Here is a 22,360-nt window from a genome sequence, read left to right on the forward strand (position 1 = left end):
GGCATGACAGCAGGAGACGCAGGAAAAGCCCTCGTGAAAAGGCCACTTCAGGCTGCCCCCGTCAGAGGAGCACACCCCTGGCCCTGTACTCCTCATCCACCCACGGCTGATGGGAAATAGTCAGGTGGGGAAGCTTTTCCTCCACGGCTGTCAGCAGTATCTGAGTTACCTCACCAAATGCAAACTTGTCCAGCCTGGAAAGACAGAAATAAAAGTTTCCTTTGCACGCGATTACTTGCCTCTCTGCCTTCCGATGCCTCCTTTCTTCTCTTCCCTAGAAAGACTGGGGAGAATGCGTGGAATTTGAAGAGAAAGCAGGAATCTTTCGTATAGAATCTGACTTGCAGTGAAAGTCCATGTAAGTCATGTATCAAGAAGTTAAGATTTAAGTCCAAAAAAAAATTTGAAGTTATGCAACAATGACAACTTCCATTCATCGGATGTTTATATGCTCAGGCACTTTTGTTGTTCTTACATGTAATGTGCGGGTTTTTTTAACTTAAATAATATATCATGGACTTCTTTCAAACATACAGAGAGGCCAGTATGATGAATTCATGTACCCATCACCAGCTTCAATAATTATCAATATTTAGCCTTTTCTGTTTACACCCCACCCACTTTGGGGAGGTAATTTAAAGGACATGCCACACCCATCAATACTTCAGACATTCTCAAGGCCAGCTTGAAAGCAGTTGTGGTCAAGCATATTGTCTGGAACTGAGTGTCTGGAGCCTGCACAGCCATTTTCAAGGTCTGGGTAAACCCCTCCCTGGCCGTGTGCCCTCAGGCAGCAGAACGCTCCTCTCTGGGCATGGGTATCTTCTTCCGTAAGGAAGGGCAATACGAGTGCCCCTCGTGGTCTGCTCTGAGGATAAAGTGAGCTAATGTACTCGGGTGTTTAAACCTGTGCCTGGCTCTGTAGGATCTCTGTCCACGTCAGCCCAGAGACCCTCCTGCCTCGTCCTCAGCAGCTCCTGCCCTGACCGCAGCCTCCCGCCACTCTGTGCCCCCAACCCCAGCGCTGCTCAGTGTCTCGCCTGTTACTCTGACACATCACCCCTCCCATCCTAGTACAGAGTAAAGGGCACGAGGGCAGAGAAGTGAGCCGTTTGTCCATGGCCAGATCCCCAGCTCGTCATGCCAGCAAGCATTCAAATACCCACCCACAGATGTCAAATAGGTACACTCTAAATGCAAATATAATTTTCAGAACATTAACTGCTGCTCTTTATTGAATGTACTTCTGAGTCAAGACTCTGACCATGGAAGACAACTTTTCCATGGACTAAGGGGGTGAGGGTGCATGTGGGGGGTCTGGAGCCCAGGTGGTGATGTGCAGCCCATTTCCTAACAGACCACACACCAGTCCCAGGCCGTGGCCCCGGGGTTGTGGAACAGAGCTTTATAGGACCCCTTCCAGCTCTGAGCTGGTGTTGCACACTCAGGGGCAGTGTAGGTAGGAGACAGTGTTTACAGAAGAGCTTTGGTTCTACTGGTGCAACTGTGCCTCCCAGGGGACATTTGGCAATGTCTGGAGATATTGTGATATATTTCACAATGGGAGGGAGGCGCTGCTGGCAACTAAAGAGGTGACAGAGGTCAAAGATGTTGCTCAACATCCTACGATGCACAGGACAGTCCCCCACAACAAAGAACACTCCAGCCCAATGTCAGCCATCTGCTGAGGTTGACAAGGGACTAACCTTGCTCTGAAGTCATGCGTCACCTGGGGAAACAGCGTCCACTCACCCAAGCATCTCCAGGGTGCAGTCCGGGTGGCTCAGGGACTCACACAGCACCACCACCCCCTCATGGCCGAAGGTGACGGAGCCGAGGTTCAGGCTCCTCAATGTTTTGCAGACGGTCAGGGCTGCGGCGAGGTCTTCGCAACAGGCAGTGGTGAGCTGACACATCTGCAGCCTGCAGAAGGGAGGCACGGCAGGGAAATGGCCGTGGCTTTGGGCAGGCTGGACAGCACGACATTGTTCCACACCAGCTCCGTGGAGTGGAGACTTCACCACCCAGACTAGCCGTCCTCAACCAGGGTGACTGTGCCTTGGTGGATGGATGACAATGTCTGGTGACATTGTCCCAACACAGGGATGCTACTGGCAGCTGGTGGACAGTGGCGAGGATGCTGCTAAACATCCTCTGATGCACAGGACAGCCCCACAGCCAAGAGCCACCCAATCGCAAATGTTGGCGGTACCGAGATTGAGCAAACCCTGGGACAGCATTTCATTTGTCAGGTTGTTCCAGATAGACTTATTTTTATAAACCTGCTTGTCTGTGATCCTATTAAACCTCCAAGCTTTTCCTACTCTTCAAATAGGGAAGCTCTCCCACAAGGATGAAGGCAGACACTCACCCAAGACACTGCAATTTACAGCTCGGATGCCTCAGAGCCTCACACAACTGTTTGACGCCAGCATCTTGTATGTTATTTTTCTCAAGTTTCAGGGTCTTTAGCTTTTCATTGCAACGGAGAACAGCAGAGATGTCGTTACAGGAGACAGAAGTGAGGTCACAAGCCGCCAACCTGGGGGAGAAATACACACACACACAAACACGTGTGTACTCAGGAAGTCCAGTCTTTAACGGCCCAGCTTATTCCAATTTATTCGTATGAAGCAAGAAATACCCAAGTGCTTTCAGATGACAATGAAGTAGCAGCTTCACTGCGGGGAAGTTCTCCCCCTTCCCCGCCCTGCTCCACCCCACCCAGCTCTTCCCCTCCTGGGCCTTGCTCTGCTGCTCTCCCGGCCGAAATGCCCCCGCCCTGGTTGTCCGCAGAGCTCCCTCCTCACTGCCTTCAAATCTAAGCACCAATGTCACCTTTTCGGTGAGGCCTCCCCTAATTATATGATATCATGTCCCTGATCTCTCTCCACCCCCCATGCTTGTGATTCCCCACAGTACTGTCACCTGCCAGCACACAGGTGACAGAAACATGGTAAGTGGAAGACAGAGGCTAGGTGGAAGGTGGATGGACAGACGGTAGATGAGTGACACACAGATGACAGATGTGTGTGTACACACATGCACACACACCCATGCAGATGTGCATGTGTCTCATATGTTTGTGTGTGTGTGTCAGCGGCTCTCAGGCAGGCGTGATTTTTGCCCTCCAAGGGATATCTGGCAGTGCCTGGAGACTTTTTGGTTTGCCACACTGGTGCTACTGGCATCCCGTGGATAGAAATGAGGGATGCTGCTAAACACCCTACAAAGCACAGGACAGCCCCCCACAATAGACAATGATCTGGGCCAAAATGTCAAGAGTGCTAAGATTGAGAAACCACAATATAAACACACATGCACACATGTATGCAACCTCGCACGCACACACATGTGTATATGACACTCGGTAAGTAGAAGCCCACGAGAACAGGGATGGGGGAGCGTTTCATTCACCCATCCACCTTATCCACCCAGAAGAGTCTCCAGTTCCCAGAAGGAATGAATGATTCTCATGCTACAGCTCCTGCTGTCATTTACTGAGTGCATATTAAGAGTCATTAATAATAGATTTTCGTGTGCATGATTCCAACTGGCCACCCCATTTCTTTGAGGTGGGACTACAGTTATCCTCACGCTACACCTGGGGAGAGGTGCATTGCCTGCACAAGTTCACACAGCCCGTCAAGGGCACCCTGGACTCCATTTCAGGCCTTTCTGGGGCCAGAGACCCAATTCCAGGGGAACACGCTGTACTTCCTGTGTCCTCGTAATGCCCTTGGTCAGGACCCAGGTGAGCACGCCACTGCACATTCCTGGACGAATCACATCCATCATCTCACATCATTACATATTTAGCAGGCACAGTTCTCTTCCTGTCTTAGTCCATTCAGGCTGCTATAACAAAATACCACAGGCTGAAATACGTGGCTTATAAACAACAGAAATTTATTTCTCACCACTCTGGAGGCTGGAAGACCAAGACCAAGGTGCCAACAATTCAGTGTCTGGTGAGGGCCACTTCCCGGTTCATAGACGGCATCTACTTACTGTGTCTATGTGTGGTGGAAGGGGCAAGGGCGTCTCTGGGGCCTCTTTATAAAGGTGGAAGACTCCATCCACCCTCATGACCTACTCACCTCCAAAGGCCCCACCTCCCAATACCATCACCTGCGGGGCGAGGAGTCAATGCATGAACCCCGGGGAGACACAGACGTTCACACAATGGCACCTCCACCTCCCTATTTCCTTCCTTCCCAGAATGCCAATATCCAGAAGAGGAACCCTGACATTGAAGCACATCATAGCCAGTCCTACCACAACTCCTGTATGTTGCAGTTTGAGCGCTTCAACGCTTCACATAGAGATGCTACTCCGCCATCTTTCAGCAGATTGGACCCCAGATCGAGCAAGGACAGGGATTTGTTGCACAAAAGGGCTTGGGAGATGTAGTCACAGGAGACACGGGTGAGACCGCAGTTCCTTAACCTGCAAAGAAACACACACATAATCTGCCAACCCATGTGAGCTTCACATGGTAATATTCCCATGACTCCACATGAAAAGACTTTTAAGTTGTTCCTTGTACTCTGCCGTCACTCGAGAAAATAAGGAGATGAAAACTTGTAGCAGCTATGGAAATACAGACGAATGAATGTGGAACACAGTGTCCTAACAAACAGAGTTTCAGGTTCCAGTTCCAATCAGACCACCACCTGCTGAATGACCTTGGACAAAATCACCCGTTCTTTGCAATAGAGCATACTTATGGCTTAATGGAATATACTGCTACCCCGGCCAACCACCCAGCAGAGGAAGCAGTTCACTTCGCACGTTAGCAACAAGTAAGAAGAGGAGACACCGGGGGAACTCAGTAATAACCCAGAACACACAAAGCCCTGAACTGAAAGGAGTCAAATAAGTTCCTTTTTCCTGATTATTTATACTGTCCCCTATCCCAGCACTATTTCTACAGGGACATCATCCCTCTTCATGACAACTAGAATCCACTGAGCTCCAAATTAGATGTGAGGCATCTAAGGGCTGGTCTTGCACCTCCTGGATGCAGTGTCATGGTGCTTCTATGTTTGTGTCATATCCATTTACAGAGGAGGCAACTGAGGCATGAAAAAGAAACTCAGGTCTATCTACAGGTTCTGAGTTCTGCTGTGTCCCCCAGTGGGCATTTGATTGCTGGGTGGATCCATGTGAGCCTGCACACTTCTGAAACCTCCCTCAGCACTCCCTCAGCCTCCCCCGACCCACTTACATCAGCGTCTCCAGGACACAGCTCGGGTGTCTCAGGGCTTCACACAGCTCCATGATGCCTCTGTTCTTCACGGGGTTTTCTACCAAGGAGAGACGTTTCAGCTTGTTGTTGCAGATGAGGACACAGGCAATATCTTGACAAGCTTCACTTGTGATGTCACACTTCCCCAGTCTACAAGGGAGACACGTCGTGAGATGCCACCAAAGCTTTCGGTGGCTTATGCAAGATTAGTCAGAAACCAAACGATACCTCCAATTCTAATCTTGCCCCTGCCAATCCCTTGTCTACATTCTTTGCTTTTTGAAAGCACAGACATAATTACGTGGCTTTCCTCATTAATCACTGATGGCTTCGCTCTGAAGTTAGCAAAAAGTCTAAGCCAGTAGTTATTGACTGGGAATGATTTTGCCTTCGGGGAGAGATATTGTTTGTTGTCACAATGGAAGAAACAAGGGATGCTGCTCAACATCGCTGAGGACAGAACCCATGGCAAAGGGTCATCTGGAATTCAATAAATCTGATTACATGATTACTTGTCAATAGTGCTATCAGAGACAGGAAAGACCACACTGCCTGTCCTACACCCACACACTCAGCATCACACACGTCTGTGACTGGATGTACAGCAAGTCCCCCTCCCCTCCGCCACAAGAAGCATTTCTTCAGTGGACACCAAGTGGGTGTCCTAAAATGTAATGCAGTCCTGACACTGTCCACGTGAAGTCAGAGTGAGACCCACAGGGCGAGTGCTCAGTCCCACAAGACTGCCCTGTGCCCCAGAGGCCACCCATCAGCCCCAGGCTGTGTTGCCCGTGCTTCCGACCAACTGACCACAACCCCTCCTGGGGTCAGACTAATTTTCTAGAGTGGATCGCACACCTCAGGAAAACACTTAAACATTTAATAAACGAAATGATAAAGGATATAGATGAACAGCCAGACAAGGAGATATATAGGATGAGGTCTGGACGTGCTCGGAGTGCAAGAGCTTCTGTCCCCGTGGAGTTGGGGTGTGATGGGTGGATGTGTTTGCCAACCCGGAAGCTCTCTGAACTCCACGCTTTTAGGATTTTTAAGAGGCTTCCTCACATAGGCATCATGGATTATTAACTCCATTTCTAGCCCCTCTCCCCTCCCTAGGGCTGGGGGTGAGGCTGAAAGTTCCAAGCTTTTAACCATTGCTGGGTCTTTCTGGTGACAGCCTCCATCCAGGAACCCACCAAGAGTCGCCTCATTGGAATCAAAGACGTGCTGCTCACCAGAGATATTCCAAGAGACTTAGGAGGCAGGAACCTGGGATGAAGGCAGGAACCTGGGATGAAGACCAATATACATATTGCTTATTATAAATCATAAAATCACAAGTGCCGAGATTGTTAAACCCTGTTCTGAGCTTTCATGCAGCTTAAAAGTGACAGGTAATCAGGAACCTGCCAATTTCTTCAAATCAGTCTCACACCACGTCCAGCTACAGTTGACCTTTGGACAACATGGCTTTGAACTGCACGGGTCCACTCATACGTGGATTTCCTTCCACCTCCGCCACCCTGGAGACGGCAAGACCAACCCCTCTGCCTCCTTCTCCTCAGCAGACTACTCGCTGTGAAGATGAGGAGGATGAAGACTTATGATGACTCACTTCCACTTAATGAATAATATGTTTTCTCTTCTTTATGATTTTCTTAATAACATTTTATTTTATCTAGCTTACTTTATTGTAAGAATACAGTGTATGATACATACAACATACAAAGTAAGTGTTAATGTGTGTTCATGTTATTGGTAAGGCTTCCAGTCAACAGTAGGCCATTATTTCATAATTAAGTTTTGGGAAAGTCAATGGTTATGTGCAGATTTACTACAGCGTGTGGGGTCGGCACCCCTAACCCCCACATTGTTCAAGGGTCCACTGTAGCCGAGTTACGTGGCTGTTTTCCAATTTCTCTTCTCTGTCCTACTCAAAGATCAATGCATAGGGAAATATGGATGCATGAAGTCTTTGTTTCTCCATTCTGATATTTTTTTTAAAAAGCTCCTCACTCTTCAAGCCTCTTTTGATTAAAAGTATAATGGGGATCTGTCCTCTCAGACCAGGAGGAAATTAGAGAGAAAATGGAGCAGAAGCAATATTTAAAGATATAATGGGAAAGTGTTCTCAGAAACCTAGGCAAACATTCATCCACAAATATAAGAAGCTCGGTGAATTTTTTTAAGTAGGATAAATACAAAGAAATACAAAAACCACACATGATGGGGGAAAAAAATCTTAAAATTAGCAAGAGACAAGACACATTAAACACATTGCCTTCAATTGGACAAAATACTGATGACTAAGTTTAGAGAAAAGTATGGAAGCTAAAATATAGTAGTACTACATCTTTAAAGTGTAAAGGAAAAAAAGAACATTAACAATGTACAATTGTGATGTGTGAAAAAAATCTTCAAAAATAAAATCAAAACAAAAGCATTTTCAGTCCCACACGTGCACCAGTGGTCATCTGGTTTCCAAAGATAGCTACTGTCATTCAGTTGAGAAAAAGTGGGCTTTCAACAGTGTTCTGTGTTCATATGGAGAAAAAACTTCATATCACACAAAAACATTCATTCAAAATAGATCATACCCTCAATTTTGCATGGTAAAATAAGACTTTCAGAAAATACATAGAAAGTTATCTTTATTACTTTGGCCTTAAAAAAATTTCTTAAACAAACATGAAAGGCACTTAAACATAAAAAAATTAACAAATTAATTTTGATAAAGAATCTCTCCTTCATCCAAAGACAATGTTAAAAATGTGAGAAATCAAGCTACCCAGAGAAGATATTTGCAATGCATATGTTTGACATGGAATTCCTTTCAGAATATATTTAATAGAGAGAGCATCCATCAATCAGTTAAAAAAAGACAAATAACCCAGTAAAACAATGGGCTTAACCAGCACATCAAACCAGCACATCACAACAGGAAGACCAAACAGTCAAACTTACGAAAAGGTGTTTAAATTATTGGTCCTTAGGGAAATGCAAATTAAATCCAGCCAGATATTGCATCACAACCACAATGATTAGAATTTAAAAGATCACCACCACCGAGTGTAGGTGAGGAGGTGGCACCAGTAGAACACTAGTACATTTCATAGCAGTATAATCTGGTAAAGACGTTGGTAAACTCTTTTGTAATATCTACTAAAGCCAAACATACACATTCCCCATGATCCACTTCTGGGTACATGCTCAAGAGAAATGTGTGCTTATGCTTATGTCTCAAAAAGTATGTACAAGAATGTTTATAGCAGCTTTATTCATGACGGCCAACCATTGGAAATAGCCCAAATATTCAACAGCAGGGTGATTAAGCGGATTGTGGTATAGTCACACATGGGGATAATATTCAGCAAAAACAAAAGACAAGAAAAGGAAACTAAAGACACTGGAGGAAAAAAACCCAAACCTGCTGCTACACAAGACAATATGAATATCAGAAATGTTAAGCAAATGATATCAATAAAAAGCATATATCCTGTATGATCCTATTTCTGTAAAGCTCAAGAACAGGAAACATAATTAAATCTAGAGCGCGGGAGGTGTGAAAACCTAGGAAACAGGATCCTACAAGGAAGAGGCCCCTGTTGACAAAGTACAAGGAAGACAGCCAGGGAGCAGGTACAAACAGCATATTCTACTGGAAGGCTCTGGACGCCAGTCTCCAGGAGAAAATAAAAAGGAAAGAAGATTCTTTTACCAGGGTAAAAAAAACTGAGTTGTTAGAAGGTGTGGGGAGATTTCACAATAAATACAGAAATCTAATCATGGGAAATTAGATTTCTTTATTCAAAGAAATTCTTAAGGCAGAAGGAAATGTAGTATTTAGTAACAAGTTGTACTTTACCAAAGTTTTTAAAAATGCTAAGTTTAGCTTTACTTGATTTTTCAAAAAAACATTTTTTAAAAACACCTATGTGTAGGCCGGGCACGGTGGCTCATGCCTGTAATCCTAGCACTCTGAGTGTCCGAGGCAGGTGGATCGATTGAGCTCAGGAGTTCGAGACTAGCCTGAGCAAGAGCGAGATCCTGCCTCTACTAAAAATAGAAAGAAATTAGCTGGACAAGTAAAATATATACAAAAAACTACCCAGGCATGGTGGCATGCACCTGTAGTCCCAGCTACTTGGGAGGCTGAGGCGGAAGGATCGCTTGAGCCCAGGAGTTTGAGGTTGCTGTGAGCTAGGCTGATGCCATGGCACTCTAGCCCGGGCAACAGAGTAAGACTCTGTCTCAAAAAAAATAAATTAATTAAAAAAAAATAGCTATGTGTATTATATTAGTAAATTATTAGTTTAATAACATACTATTATTTTGTAAGATGTTACCCTTGGTGAAAGCTGGGTGATCGGTACATGGGACTTCCCTGTATTATTTTTGTAACTTCTTGTGAGTCTATAATAATCTTTAAGTAACATGTAAACAACAATGGCAAAGTAGAATGGCTGGTGTCAAAAAATAGGTGTTGGCCGGGCGCGGTGGCTCACGCCTGTAATCCTAGCACTCTGGGAGGCCGAGGTGGGCGGATCGTTTGAGCTCAGGAGTTCGAGACCAGCCTGAGCAAGAGCGAGACCCCATCTCTACTAAAAATAGAAAGAAATTATATGGACAGCTAAAAATATATATAGAAAAAATTAGCCGGGCATGGTGGTGCATGCCTGTAGTCCCAGCTACTCGGGAGGCTGAGACAGGAGGATCGCTTGAGCTCAGGAGTTTGAGGTTGCTGTGAGCTAGGCTGACGCCACGGCACTCACTCTAGCCCGGGCAACAGAGTGAGACTCTGTCTCAAAAAAAAAAAAAAAAATAGGTGTTCACCAGAAAGGTATCAAGACACACATAGAGTAAGGCAGTGGTATCCATAAAAACATTTGTCCAGGGCCACTGTATACTACTGGATGGTTTTTGCCCAGTACAAGGGCCCCGGGGTTGATTTAGGCAAATATCCAGCCCACGCTGTTAGCCAAGCTGACCCCTGCCACCACCAGAAGAGATGTGTCACTCTCATGCATCCTAGAGCACCTCCTGGGCTCACACTACCAATGTTTTGGACTAGATAATTCTCTGTAGTGTTGGTAGGGGGGCTGTCCTGTGCATTGTAGGGTGTTGAGAAGCATTGCTGGCCTCCACCCACCTGATGTCAATAGCACCCTCCCCGTTCAATTGTGACAATCAAAACTGTCTCCAGACATGGACATCCCCTAAGGGACAAAATTGCCCCTGTTGCGAATGACTGAGTGAGAGAGAACTTGAGTTTGAAGACCACCCACCTTCAGTACCAAACTGAAGTCAATCAAGAAAACAGCTGGTTTTCCCTGAAAGGCAACATTTCCAGCTACAAAACGTCTGTGATTCACTCCTGCTTTCCACAGATCTGTTGTTCAGTTCTTATATTAACGTATAAAACCCTGTGCAAATGGCATAACTATGAAATGGGGTAAAATACTAAGGAGTTTTGTAAGTTACCCTGAGAAAGTTAGAGTAGAAGGGGAAAAAAATTTCCATGATATGGAGATAGCTCGAATGATGAACGAGATCTACGGCAATTCTATATGCTCAAACAACTCATGCATAGAACCTGCCTCTTTCTCCTGATCCATTGTGACCCATGAAATTAACCGACTGCACGAGAATCCATCAATAGTATTTGCTGTGGTTACAACAAAAAGACAGTGGACCAAGAGAGACCAGCACGTTCTCCTGTTGGGTTAATGACTTGATTTTGTTTCTTGTTGCCTCACTAACTTCTCTTTGTTCTTTCTGTGGAGGAATGGATCGGCCCTGCCTAGAAACCATCCAAATGGTATAGGTGAAGCCCAAATAATTTTCAAGACGAAGAAATTACTTTGGGCAAGTCCCTTTCCCTCCAGCTCAGTGTTGTCATCTGCCAGGTTACATTACACTTGTGATCATTTACATGCTTTTTAAAGTTTCCACGAATATCTTTGCGAACGTAAATGGAGTTCTAGTTTTGGCATGGTTGGTTGAGGGCAGAAACAAGCATCAGGTAAGGCGTCTCTGAGATGGGAAAGGTGGACCAAACCTTCTGAGAGGAAGCCTTGCCCCCCTAGAATCCATGCTCACCTTGCTAGAACATCTGGGGAGACGGAGGTTGAAAAGATGGAAAAACATGAGAGACAAAGGCTGATGAAATGACCTCCAGGAAAGAAAACGGGCGTATTCAAACCGCAAAGTTGGCATTAGGAAAAAATACCATTTGACATGGACAATTCAGAGACTTACATCAGCTCTTCCACATTGCACATTGGTTTCTTCAACATCTCACACAGGTGCCTGACATCAGCGTAGGACAGGCTGGTGCTATACAGGCTCAGGTATTGCAGATGAGGGGTATGAATTGCCTCAAAGAAGTCTAAATTATTTCCAAAGCTATTTACATAACTAAACCTGCAAAGGATAAGGAAATAGAGTCATGCAATGAGATCTGAGCACACACAAGACATCTCTCATACGATTCTTCCTGCTTTAAATTCTTAGTCTCACTCTACTGTTTTTGGAATTCTCGTTATTCCTGCCCATAAATGATTTCTCGCTGGGATCTTTAGGCACCAGAAAAGCACAGAGGTCCAAGCTGCTTCGAAGAAGAAGAAAAAGAGTTCAATGAGGTCCACTGTTTACTATCCATCTGGGATCTTTAGAAATTCATTTCTGAGTCAGTCTCCTTACATAAAATGAAGAAAGCGTTTTCAGGGTGCATTCATTCAGGAGACATTTACTGAGCCCCTACAAAGCTCTGTGTTTTGCTACATGCTGGAGATACCAGGGTAAAGAGCAGAGATGTCATTTCTCCCATCGTGGAGGTTTAGTCAACAAACACGTGCTGTGCTCTGCAAGATCACCCCTAGCTTTGGTGACCTGCTAGAAGGTCTTGTGTGACTTGGAATATAGTCATACTGTGGCTGTGATTTATTAAAGTGAAAGGACATGAACCAAAATCGGCAAAGAGAAAAAGAATGTGGGAAAAATGCAGAGGAAATTAGGCATAAGCTTCCAAGAGTTCTCCCACAGTAGAGTCACCAGGATACAATAAATTTCTCCAGCAACAAATTTTAACAACACAACGTGAAGTGTTGTCTACCAGGGGAGCTTATTAAAGACTCAGTGTCCAGAGTTTTTACTGGGGGCTTGTCACATCTTATGCCTAGCATGTGCCAAAATTCAAAACTCACAGAGGGAAATGAAGCATTCATCATAAACCACTTTGTTGGTGCAGTTTAGGAAGAGTGAACCACTCCTATCAGTTAAGGGAGTGGGAATTCTCCCCCAAATCCAAGTTTCAAGACACCAACATGCTTGGATCAACCTAGCATGCAGGCCTCTCCAGGGTCAGGAGTGTTAAGCCTGCTATATTAACTCTTTTCTGTACAAATATATTGGCCCATAATTAGACGTGTGATAACTGTTACCAAAAAAAAAAAAGGTATAAGGTGCTCTGGGAGCATAGAAAGTCTTCCATGAAGAGGTGATCTTTAAGCTGAAGGAACACTTAAATTTAACCTGAAAGCAGTCAGCCTGTGGGGGTAAAGAGAATAGCATGGTCCAGGCGAATCAAGATAATCAAAATGTCAGCAAATGACTGTGCTCCTCTACCCTTCTGGTATGTTATTTGTATAAAGGTAACAATAATAAGATTGTTACGAGTATTAAAAGAAGCTGAAGGAAATATTGCATGAAAAGCAACCAGCTGTCTGCAAAAGAAATCTTTTATAAATGCTACATATTCGGTATGCTTATTTTTATTATGTTTCTCTTTTATAAATTCAAGGCTATTTTCTGATCTGTCGTGCTCAGTACTCTTCCTCCTCTTTTACCTGGGAAACATGTATTCTTTTTTTTTTATTATTTCAGCATATTATGGGGGTACAAAAGTTTAGGTTATGTATATTGCCCATGCCCCGCCCCGCCAAGTCAGAGCCTCAAGCGTGTCCATTCCCCAGACAGTGCGCATCATACTCATTAGAAACATATATTCTTGATCCATCAACATCCACACATCCTACCAGGACTGCTCCCTTTTCAGATCTCCAACTGGACTTTATTTTACACGTCCCTACACTTAACACACTGGATTGCAGCTCTGCATTTATGCGGTAGTAGTCTTTTCCAAAAAGGCCAGAATAGAGAGAAGGAAACTTTGCTATTTACTTAAAGGACATGTTGATATCAAACTTACCGAAATTTTTGGAGTTTGCAAGTGGGCTGAGCCAGGGCTTCACAAAGAATCGCCTGGGAGGTACTGTCGAGGGTAGAGTTTTCCATATCTAATATCTGCAAGTCCTTGCTGCTGCTCAGCGCTGAGCAAAGATCCTGCCAATAGGTGAGCTTCTTAACGTGACTATGAGAGAACAAAGACTGTGATTCTCCAGCGGCTAAATTCAATTCAAGACATTCTCTGAACAGGCAGAACACCATTCCCAAAGCCCCTCAAAGCTGAAAGACACCCAGGCCTGAACAGGAAGAAGGTCAGTCAGGTAAACTGAGTCAACATAGCTTTGTGGTTAAGAAAGTGGACCCTGAGGCAAGAGGAATTGGGGTTGAACCTTGGTTGAACCACTTATTAGCTATGTCACCCTGGGCAAGCGATTCAACCTCATTCTTCCTCCATTTCTTCCCCTTTTAGGTGAGAATATGTGATCGTTATGTGAACAACGGTTGATATTTGGTAACCTTTCACTGAATAGGGACCTGTATCCAAAAACGTTGTGAAAGATGGTATGCATTTGACAGGTAAAGTATGAGCTGGTAATATTAAGCTGATAAGAGAACACAAAGCAAAATAAGAAGAGGGAAAATCACATGGAAAAAAAAATCCAGAGGACACCAGGCACAAGCTTCCAAGAGTCCCCTCCCGGTGGGGTCACCAGGGCACAATACACATGCTACGGAGGGGAAAAAGCACAGTCGTGACAACAGTAAAAACTGCCTGCCTTTTAACTCCACATTGGCCCAAGGAAGTAGACACAACTTTTATTCTTCCTTCTACAGAAGGAAGAATTTCCAGAAGTTGCGCTCACAGTCAGGCAGCTGAGGAACGGCAGTGCCAGGGCTCCAGAGGAAGTCTTTCCGACCACAACGTCCCTGATTTTAAGCACAGAAGTGTAAGGATTCCTGCAACGCCCACGCCACACTGCAGCAAACTGCAAGTACGGGGTGTGTGTGTGTATGTGTGTGTGTGTATGTGTGTGTGTGTGGAGGTGGGGGGATTAATGGACTCACTCTGAGGCGGATCTGGAGTCGTCTGGAAAGATATTCTCCATACACAGACTGAATTTCTTCAAATTTTGACAATGCTTTACGCAGAATGAAGCTATTACCAACTGTTCCATAGTACCAATATAAACACTGACCTCTTCAAAGAAATTCATCACTTCTGTTGCAAATTCTTTTTCCTGGGTTTCAAATAAACCATTGAACAATTCCTGGAAACCCAGCTCCTGACCGGGTTCACACTGACTTAAATGTTTAAGGCATTGGGTTATTTCCTGCTTTATGTCTTTTGACAGTGGAAAACCAAAGGATGTCTCCAGCATGGGGATGATTTTTTCTGCTGAGAGTCCAAACACGAATACCCCCAGCTGGATCAAGTAGATTCGGCCTTGAGCGACAATTGCTGTTACAAGCTGGGTTATGCTTCCAATGGCCGGGTTAGGATTGTCTTCGGGAAGTTGGAGCAAATAAAACATAGCAGCGCAAAACTCTTGGATAGACACGTGCTTGAAGGTAAAGCAGTCACCGTTCCTTCTGAGAAGTGTCATGTCCACCCACATTGAGGCATCAGATTCAGACACCCCATTCCTCCTGAGGTCCTCAGGGCAAAACACAAACGTGTAAGTCCACATCCCCTCTGCAGCCAAAGCACACAGGCTTCTTAGCCCGACTCTGCTCAGCTTAGGGGGGCTGTCCCCACTTCCTGCTTTGCATATACTTGTTAGAAAGGATACATACAAAGAGGTGGTGGTTTCAGAATCAATTGCAAGGTCTTCTCCCCTCTCTAGCTGCCCTTTCATACAAGTACAGACCAACCAGCACAGGAGGGGACTTTGGTACAAGGCAAACGGTGATTTAATACCTCTCAAAAAATTCAAGGCTTTGGAGGCTTCATTATTGTTGGAGAAGAAGTGGTAGAAATACTGTTTCCTTTCATGCTCAGAGAATCCTGAGACAGTTATGAGTTTTGGATGATGCAACAAGAAATAGTTTCTCTGCATAGCCACTGTTCCGAATGCAAGAAGCAGAGAGGAGGCCGGAAGCAATTTTTTCTGCAACAAACTGCTCAGGATAATCTGCGGTGGCCGCCGCTGCCTCCAGTAGTCACACAAGTCAGCCATCAGTTCCAGGTCAAACTTCAGTTCCTCAAAGCCATCCATGACAAACAGGACTCTCTCTGGCTGGGAGAAAACATCTTCGATCATCTCTGAAGACTCAGGCCAGTCCCTGGAGAGAAGCTCCACTAAGCTTATCTCTGCAATACAGTTCATTTCATGGACATTGAGGAAAAAAACAAATGTGAATCGGTCCTTCCAGAAGTTTCCTTCTGCCCATTCCAATGTCACTTTTCTTAAAAGCGTTGTTTTTCCTATTCCCCTAGGACCTCGCAAAACTACAGTGACTGGTGCAGCCCCCTGAGCAGTATACGCTTCATTCAATTCCATATATTCGTTCCTCATGGTTTGTTTGCAGAAATGCTCGGGGACTTGAAGACAGGCTTCCTTTTCCCATATGAGACGGAATTTCTCCTTCATATGCTTTCTGTGTGGGGTTAGCTTATCTGAGTTAATGAGAACAGAATATGAGACAGTTAAAAACACACTCCTTCTTCTCTACTCTGCAGAACTAATCCTACAGACTTACTGGGACACACGTCTGGATGCCCAGGCTGGTTAACTTAGTTTTGTTAGGACCATAATCTATCTGAAATCACGGCCATGGAAGCACGTGACCAAAACTGGAAACCTGCCTCAGAGTTCCAGGCTGTGGCAAAGTGGGAATGTTTGGAAATTACATTTCAAACTGGGAGAGGGGGGTCGTATCTCCCCAGGACAGAACCCATCAGCACCACCATTGCCTGGGGGTCTGCCAGGAGTCAGGGCTGAGAATGTTACCATGTATTCTGCATATTTCACCTCTTTAAAAACCCATCACGAGCCATTCTAGTCCTACTTACAGGAAAGTGTTGGGAGAGTTTATGTGACTTGACTAATTTAGACGGAAGAATGAATATTAGGGGACAGTGTCTATCCCATCTCTGTCTGACCTGAAACCATTTGGTCTGAGTTATTTCTATGACCATGCTGACTGTACTTAATTTCAGAATTGTGCCCCTGAACCATCACCCTTTCAACCTGCCCTTAGTATATACCTTTGATGCTCAAAGCAACAAATTGGGGGAGGTAAAAAAATATATAATATAGCTAAAGACCATACCTTGCATTAAAGAATATGCACCGCAACAGGTGACCTAAGGCAGATTTTCAGGGAAAGATAAAGCGGGGAATACTGTAACGAGAACCCAAAGACGTCTCCCAGAGCAAATGGCCATGTTACTCCAATAATTATTTAACAAGGACTCCCTGTGTAAAAGGCTATTTTATGTGGCCTTTACACAAGTTGAGATTTGGGAAACTTCACATCACAAAGTGTATCCTAAAGGAGCTGAGGCTCAATTTCTTAATTCCTTTAAGAGCCTATTTCCAGTTTACTCACATGAAGATTATTGGAGTTCTTTCTGAAAGGCAGATTTGGTGATGCCAAGACCAGCTTAGCTGCCATCAGGGACTTCCTTTCCTTCTCACACAGAACTGATAGGTCCTCAAAATACTCCCGCTCCCTCTCTGCAGGGACACCTGTCACCTGTCACCTGTGACATGCCATACTGCTTCAAGCCTCCTTGCGCATTCTCGTGCCGTTTCCTTCTACCCAGGCATGTTTTATCCCTGAGAAGGGAAATTACATTTTCAAACCCAACCCCCTGGCTGTCAGGTGTGACCACATGACTGAATTCCAACCTGCGGATTGTGAGCAGAAGCAAAATGTGAAATTTCAGGCCTTGCCCAGAAAAATTTTCTGAGCACAAGCCTCGTGCTGTTTTCCCCTGACACCAGCGTAATGCAGGCAGCCCAACAACTGGGCCGTGTACTCAAAATGGAAGAGCAAAAAATACGGATGGAGCAAGAGTCTCTGGGTCACCTCTTGGGGGTGAGTGACCCACACCAAGAAAGAACAACTGCTGTAGATTTCCTGTGCCCTAAAAGACACTTCTTTCTTGCTCACATACTTCACTGCAATCAGTAATATTATAGTAACTGAGATTTGAGTGTTTCTGTTAAAATATCCAGTGTTATTCCAACTACTAGCGACAAATCCGACTCTACCTTTAATTCTCAGCCAGCTTTGCCGTCCTCATGCAACAGGAACAGAAATGAAGACCTCACTCCTTTATTTATTCTTTGATGACGTGTCACATCTACTGCTAAACTAGCAATGGCCTTGGTGCCTCTTGATAACAGTCTCTCTTAGGATGGTGATTTTAAGAACCAGGATTGCATTTTTTTAATCTGATATTTGCAGTGATGTTATATCAGGCCCAAAGTTAGAAACTTGGAAGAGTTTAACTGTATCGATTGTTTCTAAAACTGGCCTTGTTTCTATAGCCTCCCCCTTATTTATGCATTTTCTTTAATTAAACTGACGCGAGCAAGTCACCCATCAGCAAAATACAATTGCATGCAAAATCTATCTAATTAGTGATAAGAAATGGAAAAGGGAGCAAAGTTAAAATCCTTTTCAGAATCTGAATTTTCAAATTGCAGACAATACTCAAATCCAGAAGCAGACCACGAAGGGGCCCTAGACTTACACAGAGGGAGCACCAAGCACCATCTCGCTGAGCACCTGTGCGCTCCACAGACGAGGTGACGCCCACTTCTGTTCCCAACTGTATCCCTTCAATCTACCACACAGGAGTCACTCAAGCCTCTGAACAGTGATTTTGATTTTTTACAAAGTTAATATTACAAAAGTGTCTCAAATTTAAAACATAAAGAGAAAGGAAATACAGGCATTCTAAAACTGTATCACACATCCATGATCCTGGTTCAAAGTCTGGTTTGTGTCTGTATCCTTCCGCCTGCTGTTTCTCCCTTCAGTGGGATTACACTGTATGTACTATTTTGGAATATGGTTTTTGACTCAACAATATAATATGGATTCTTTCCGTTCATGCACTTTTTCTTCGTAAAACCCTCCATTATTTAATTGAATGGATTTATCATTATCTATTTTCTATATTTGTCCATAATGAACCTTTGATGACAGTCAAGATTTCTTGAGACAAAATTCATAAATGAGGTTATCTAAAATTAATAATTTATAATTAATTATTCATGGTACACTTACAATGTACCAAAATATAGGCACCTGAGATATAATAATTAATAAAAGAAAAATCCATGCATTAAAGTTTTTGGATTAAAGACAAGAAAAATGAAGCCTTGGATTCCTGTTGCCAGACTGCAACTCCATTTACACTGCTTATCGACTCAGGACAATGTATTTTTCCTTTCATTCTCTCACAAGGAATGACTGAGATCATATTACAATAAAAATATTTACATAATATGTATATATATTTTGAGACAGAGGCTCATTTGCAAACCTCTGTTGAGTTGTGATGTGAATGAAAGGACATTATGCACAAAGAATGCTTCCTGTATACCCAGGACATAAGCTGTCTACCATTATTTCCTAATATCAGGAATCTGCCTAGTCCCTAGCACCTGTCTGGTCAAAGGGACAAGCCACTCCCGTCCTAGAACTCCATCTCAGCGGACCTGGCAATGCAGACACTAGCCCCCAGGTCATCTCCTACAATAGAAGTGACACAGCTTGGGACATAAAAACAGGGAGACACTTAGATGAACACTACAAATCAGGACCCTGTCCATCCCCAGCTCATCGTGGACACACATATGACCAGCGTTGGCCTGCGACTCTTCTACTACCTCCCAGGCTCACACTGACCCACAGCACATTCTCACCCGATGGGGGTGGCCAGCCCTTCAGCAGTGATATCACCTTCCTGTTGAGAAGCTTCGGTGAACCAGCCATCGCTGCTGGGCCCCTGCCCATCCACCCTGCACTTACCTTTCATCTCTTCCTGAGCCTTCGTCCAGAGATCTCTCCGGTTGATCTGTAGGAACAGGCTCAGTGTCACCTCCCATGCTTGTTTTCCTGGGTAATGCTTGTCCAACAGCTTTGCTAGATCTTCTTTGGAAGCCTTCTTTATCTCAGGCCAGGGGATTGGTTTGAGTTCAAATTTCAGAGGTTCTTGCTTGAGGAGCTCCTTGAATTTCCAAAACTCTTCCTTTCTGAGCTCTGCCAGGTACCATTGCAGGCCAAAGTCAGAAAAAAAAGATTCAGCCGTCATGTCCCAGGACTGTGAGCTCAGACTTTTCCAGAGGAAAAAGAATCTTCAAAAACAAAAGAAGCAATACCTAGAAAAGGATGACATGGTTACAGAGCTACATATCAGCAGCCTGAGTGCCTCAACAGCGCCAACACTGGGCATTGCTGGCAGCAAACACACCCGGCCAGGTTCATCTGGGGAAGAAGCATCACTCCCCTTCAACTTTCTGCACGAACGCATGTGAATTCAGTGCTAGCAACTAAAAACGTAGTTTATGCTTAGTCAGATGTCAGGGGTGATCATAACCAGCTAAAGCCATAATAAAGCTTTGAGTTTCCTCAGTGAAGTCAAGGAAGAAGTCGGGATGTTTCTGTCCCTGTGCCCTCCACCGTGTGTCTGCAGAGACACTTCTGAGAAGAGCTGGATGCTGACTGTGATTGCAGGAACTTCTATCTAAAGTCCAAAAGGCCGTGTTAATACTGACTGTTCCTTGGAGTAGAACAGTTTCTCTTCTAACTTAACTAAGCAATGAGTACTTTTTAAAAATCAAAAACCTAAAGGTGTGTCTTCAGTATACATGAAAATGTGATGACTCCCTGAAAGACAGAAGGCAGATTGAATTTAAGGCAAACCCAGTGTAACTGCAACGAGACCAAGAGGGAAATCACAATCCTTGTACTCCTTGCTTCATAGCTACACCCTGCTCTCAAGAGATTACCACTGCCCTGACACTAGGTGAGTTTTGCTGTATAATCCTATGACTTAGATATTCATTCTAAACAATATAAGTTGATGTCATACAATAATTTTTAGCAAATAAAACGATAAAGTGGTTTCTATCTGGCCTCCTTTGTTTGGCATTTTATTTGCAAGATTAGTTCATATTGTTGCATGTAGCTATAAGTGGTTCCGTTGTATTGGTATATAGTATCCCACTGTTAATATTCGACCATTTATTAATGCTACAGTTGACTGGTATTTGTATATTTTTCTCATTTTCACCTAGATAAATGATGCTCTGAAGAACAAGCTTGGTGCATATCAGCACATATTCCTCTAGGTTTATAATTGTAAGTCACTGTGTTCACTGCGTAAGGCCCAAGAGTTTACCCAGTGGATATACTGATTTACATTCCCCCAGCATCCTATGAAAGTTTCCTTATTCTATAAACCTGCCCATATGTAGCATGCTCTAACCCAACTTTGACGATGGAGAGCATGAACTGGCAGTAAAGTTGTAGGTGATGTCATTCTGAGAGATGGAAATAAAGATGGCAGAGAGTTCATCAAAACATGTTTAGATTCTTTGTCTTGTTTAGCAGCGATATGCCTTCCTGCAATAGCATATAAGAAAAAGGTTATATTTACGATAGGGTAATATCTGCAGACAAGCAATTAGAAGAAGAAAAACAGAGTATTTGACTTTCTCACCATCAGATAATCATTGCAACTCAACAAAAGGGAGGAAATGAAGCAGAAATATAAGCTAGACAACACAGGCTGCAAAAATAATGCCAAATATAATTATAATGTCAACACATATGAAGGAAATAAAATCACTAGTTAAAATACAGACTCACACTGGGTAAACCAAGATCCTACCATATATTATTTATAAGAGAATTTTAGATAATACACAGGAAAGTATAATGGAGGAATAATAAGCCTGGTGAAATATAACCCCCTAAAAAAGTATACAATGTCAGCATTGAAAAGCACTCAAACTAGAAACCACTAAATAGACTATTTTTCAAACCAAGGTTTAGTCCTCCAAGTTATAGAATTCATGAACATATATGTACCTGAAAGCATTGCTTCGTACACAGGAGATAATGACAAACTCACAATCATAGCATAGACTAATACACCTCTCAGACACTTGCAAATCATTAGCAGAAGATTATTACCATCTATAGCCACATGCAAAGAATGAAGCTGGACCCTCACTTAACAACCTATATAATTCAAAATGGATCAAAGATCTAAATGCAAAACCTAAAATTATAAAACACTCAGAAGAAAACAGAGGGCAAATCTTTAGGACTTTGCATCTGGCAGTGAGCTCTTGGCTACGCCCAAAGGCATAAGCAACAAAAGACAAAATAGACAAATTGGACTTTATGAAAATTTTAAAATTTTGTGCATCAAAAGACAACATCAAAATAGTAAAACAAGCCGGGCGCGGTGGCTCACGCCTGTAATCCTAGCACTCTGGGAGGCCGAGGTGGGCGGATCGTTTGAGCTCAGGAGTTCGAGACCAGCCTGAGCAAGAGCGAGACCCCATCTCTACTAAAAATAGAAAGAAATTATATGGACAGCTAAAAATATATATAGAAAAAATTAGCCGCATGGTGGTGCATGCCTGTAGTCCCAGCTACTTGGGAGGCTGAGACAGGAGGATCGCTTGAGCCCAGGAGTTTGAGGTTGCTGTGAGCTAGGCTGATGCCACGGCACTCACTCTAGCCTGGGCAACAGAGTGAGACTCTGTCTCAAAAATAAATAAATAAATAAATAAAAATAAATAAATAAATAAAAATAGTAAAACAGGCCGGGCGCGGTGGCTCACGCCTGTAATCCTAACACTCTGGGAGGCCGAGGTGGGCGGATCGTTTGAGCTCAGGAGTTTAAGACCAGCCTGAGCAAGAGCGAGACCCCATCTCTACTAA

General features: G+C 44.0%; 1 protein-coding gene across 1 annotated transcript; it reads right to left on the reverse strand.

Moving 5' to 3' along the window:
• Nucleotides 1–61: 61 nt before the first annotated feature.
• On the reverse strand, nt 62–19,715 carry NLRP9 (NLR family pyrin domain containing 9). The gene is made up of 9 exons (XM_069456931.1): nt 19,433–19,715; nt 14,507–16,058; nt 13,464–13,625; nt 11,513–11,677; nt 5,231–5,401; nt 4,279–4,449; nt 2,372–2,542; nt 1,753–1,923; nt 62–194 (listed from the first exon to the last, which is right to left on the reverse strand). Exons 1-9 carry the CDS (start codon nt 19,713–19,715, stop codon nt 62–64), a joined length of 2,979 nt encoding a protein of 992 aa, XP_069313032.1.
• Between the last annotated feature and the right edge of the window lie 2,645 nt (nt 19,716–22,360).

The sequence above is a fragment of the Eulemur rufifrons genome, chromosome 24 (genome assembly GCF_041146395.1).
Source record: "Eulemur rufifrons isolate Redbay chromosome 24, OSU_ERuf_1, whole genome shotgun sequence".
Taxonomy (NCBI): Eukaryota; Metazoa; Chordata; class Mammalia; order Primates; family Lemuridae; genus Eulemur; species Eulemur rufifrons.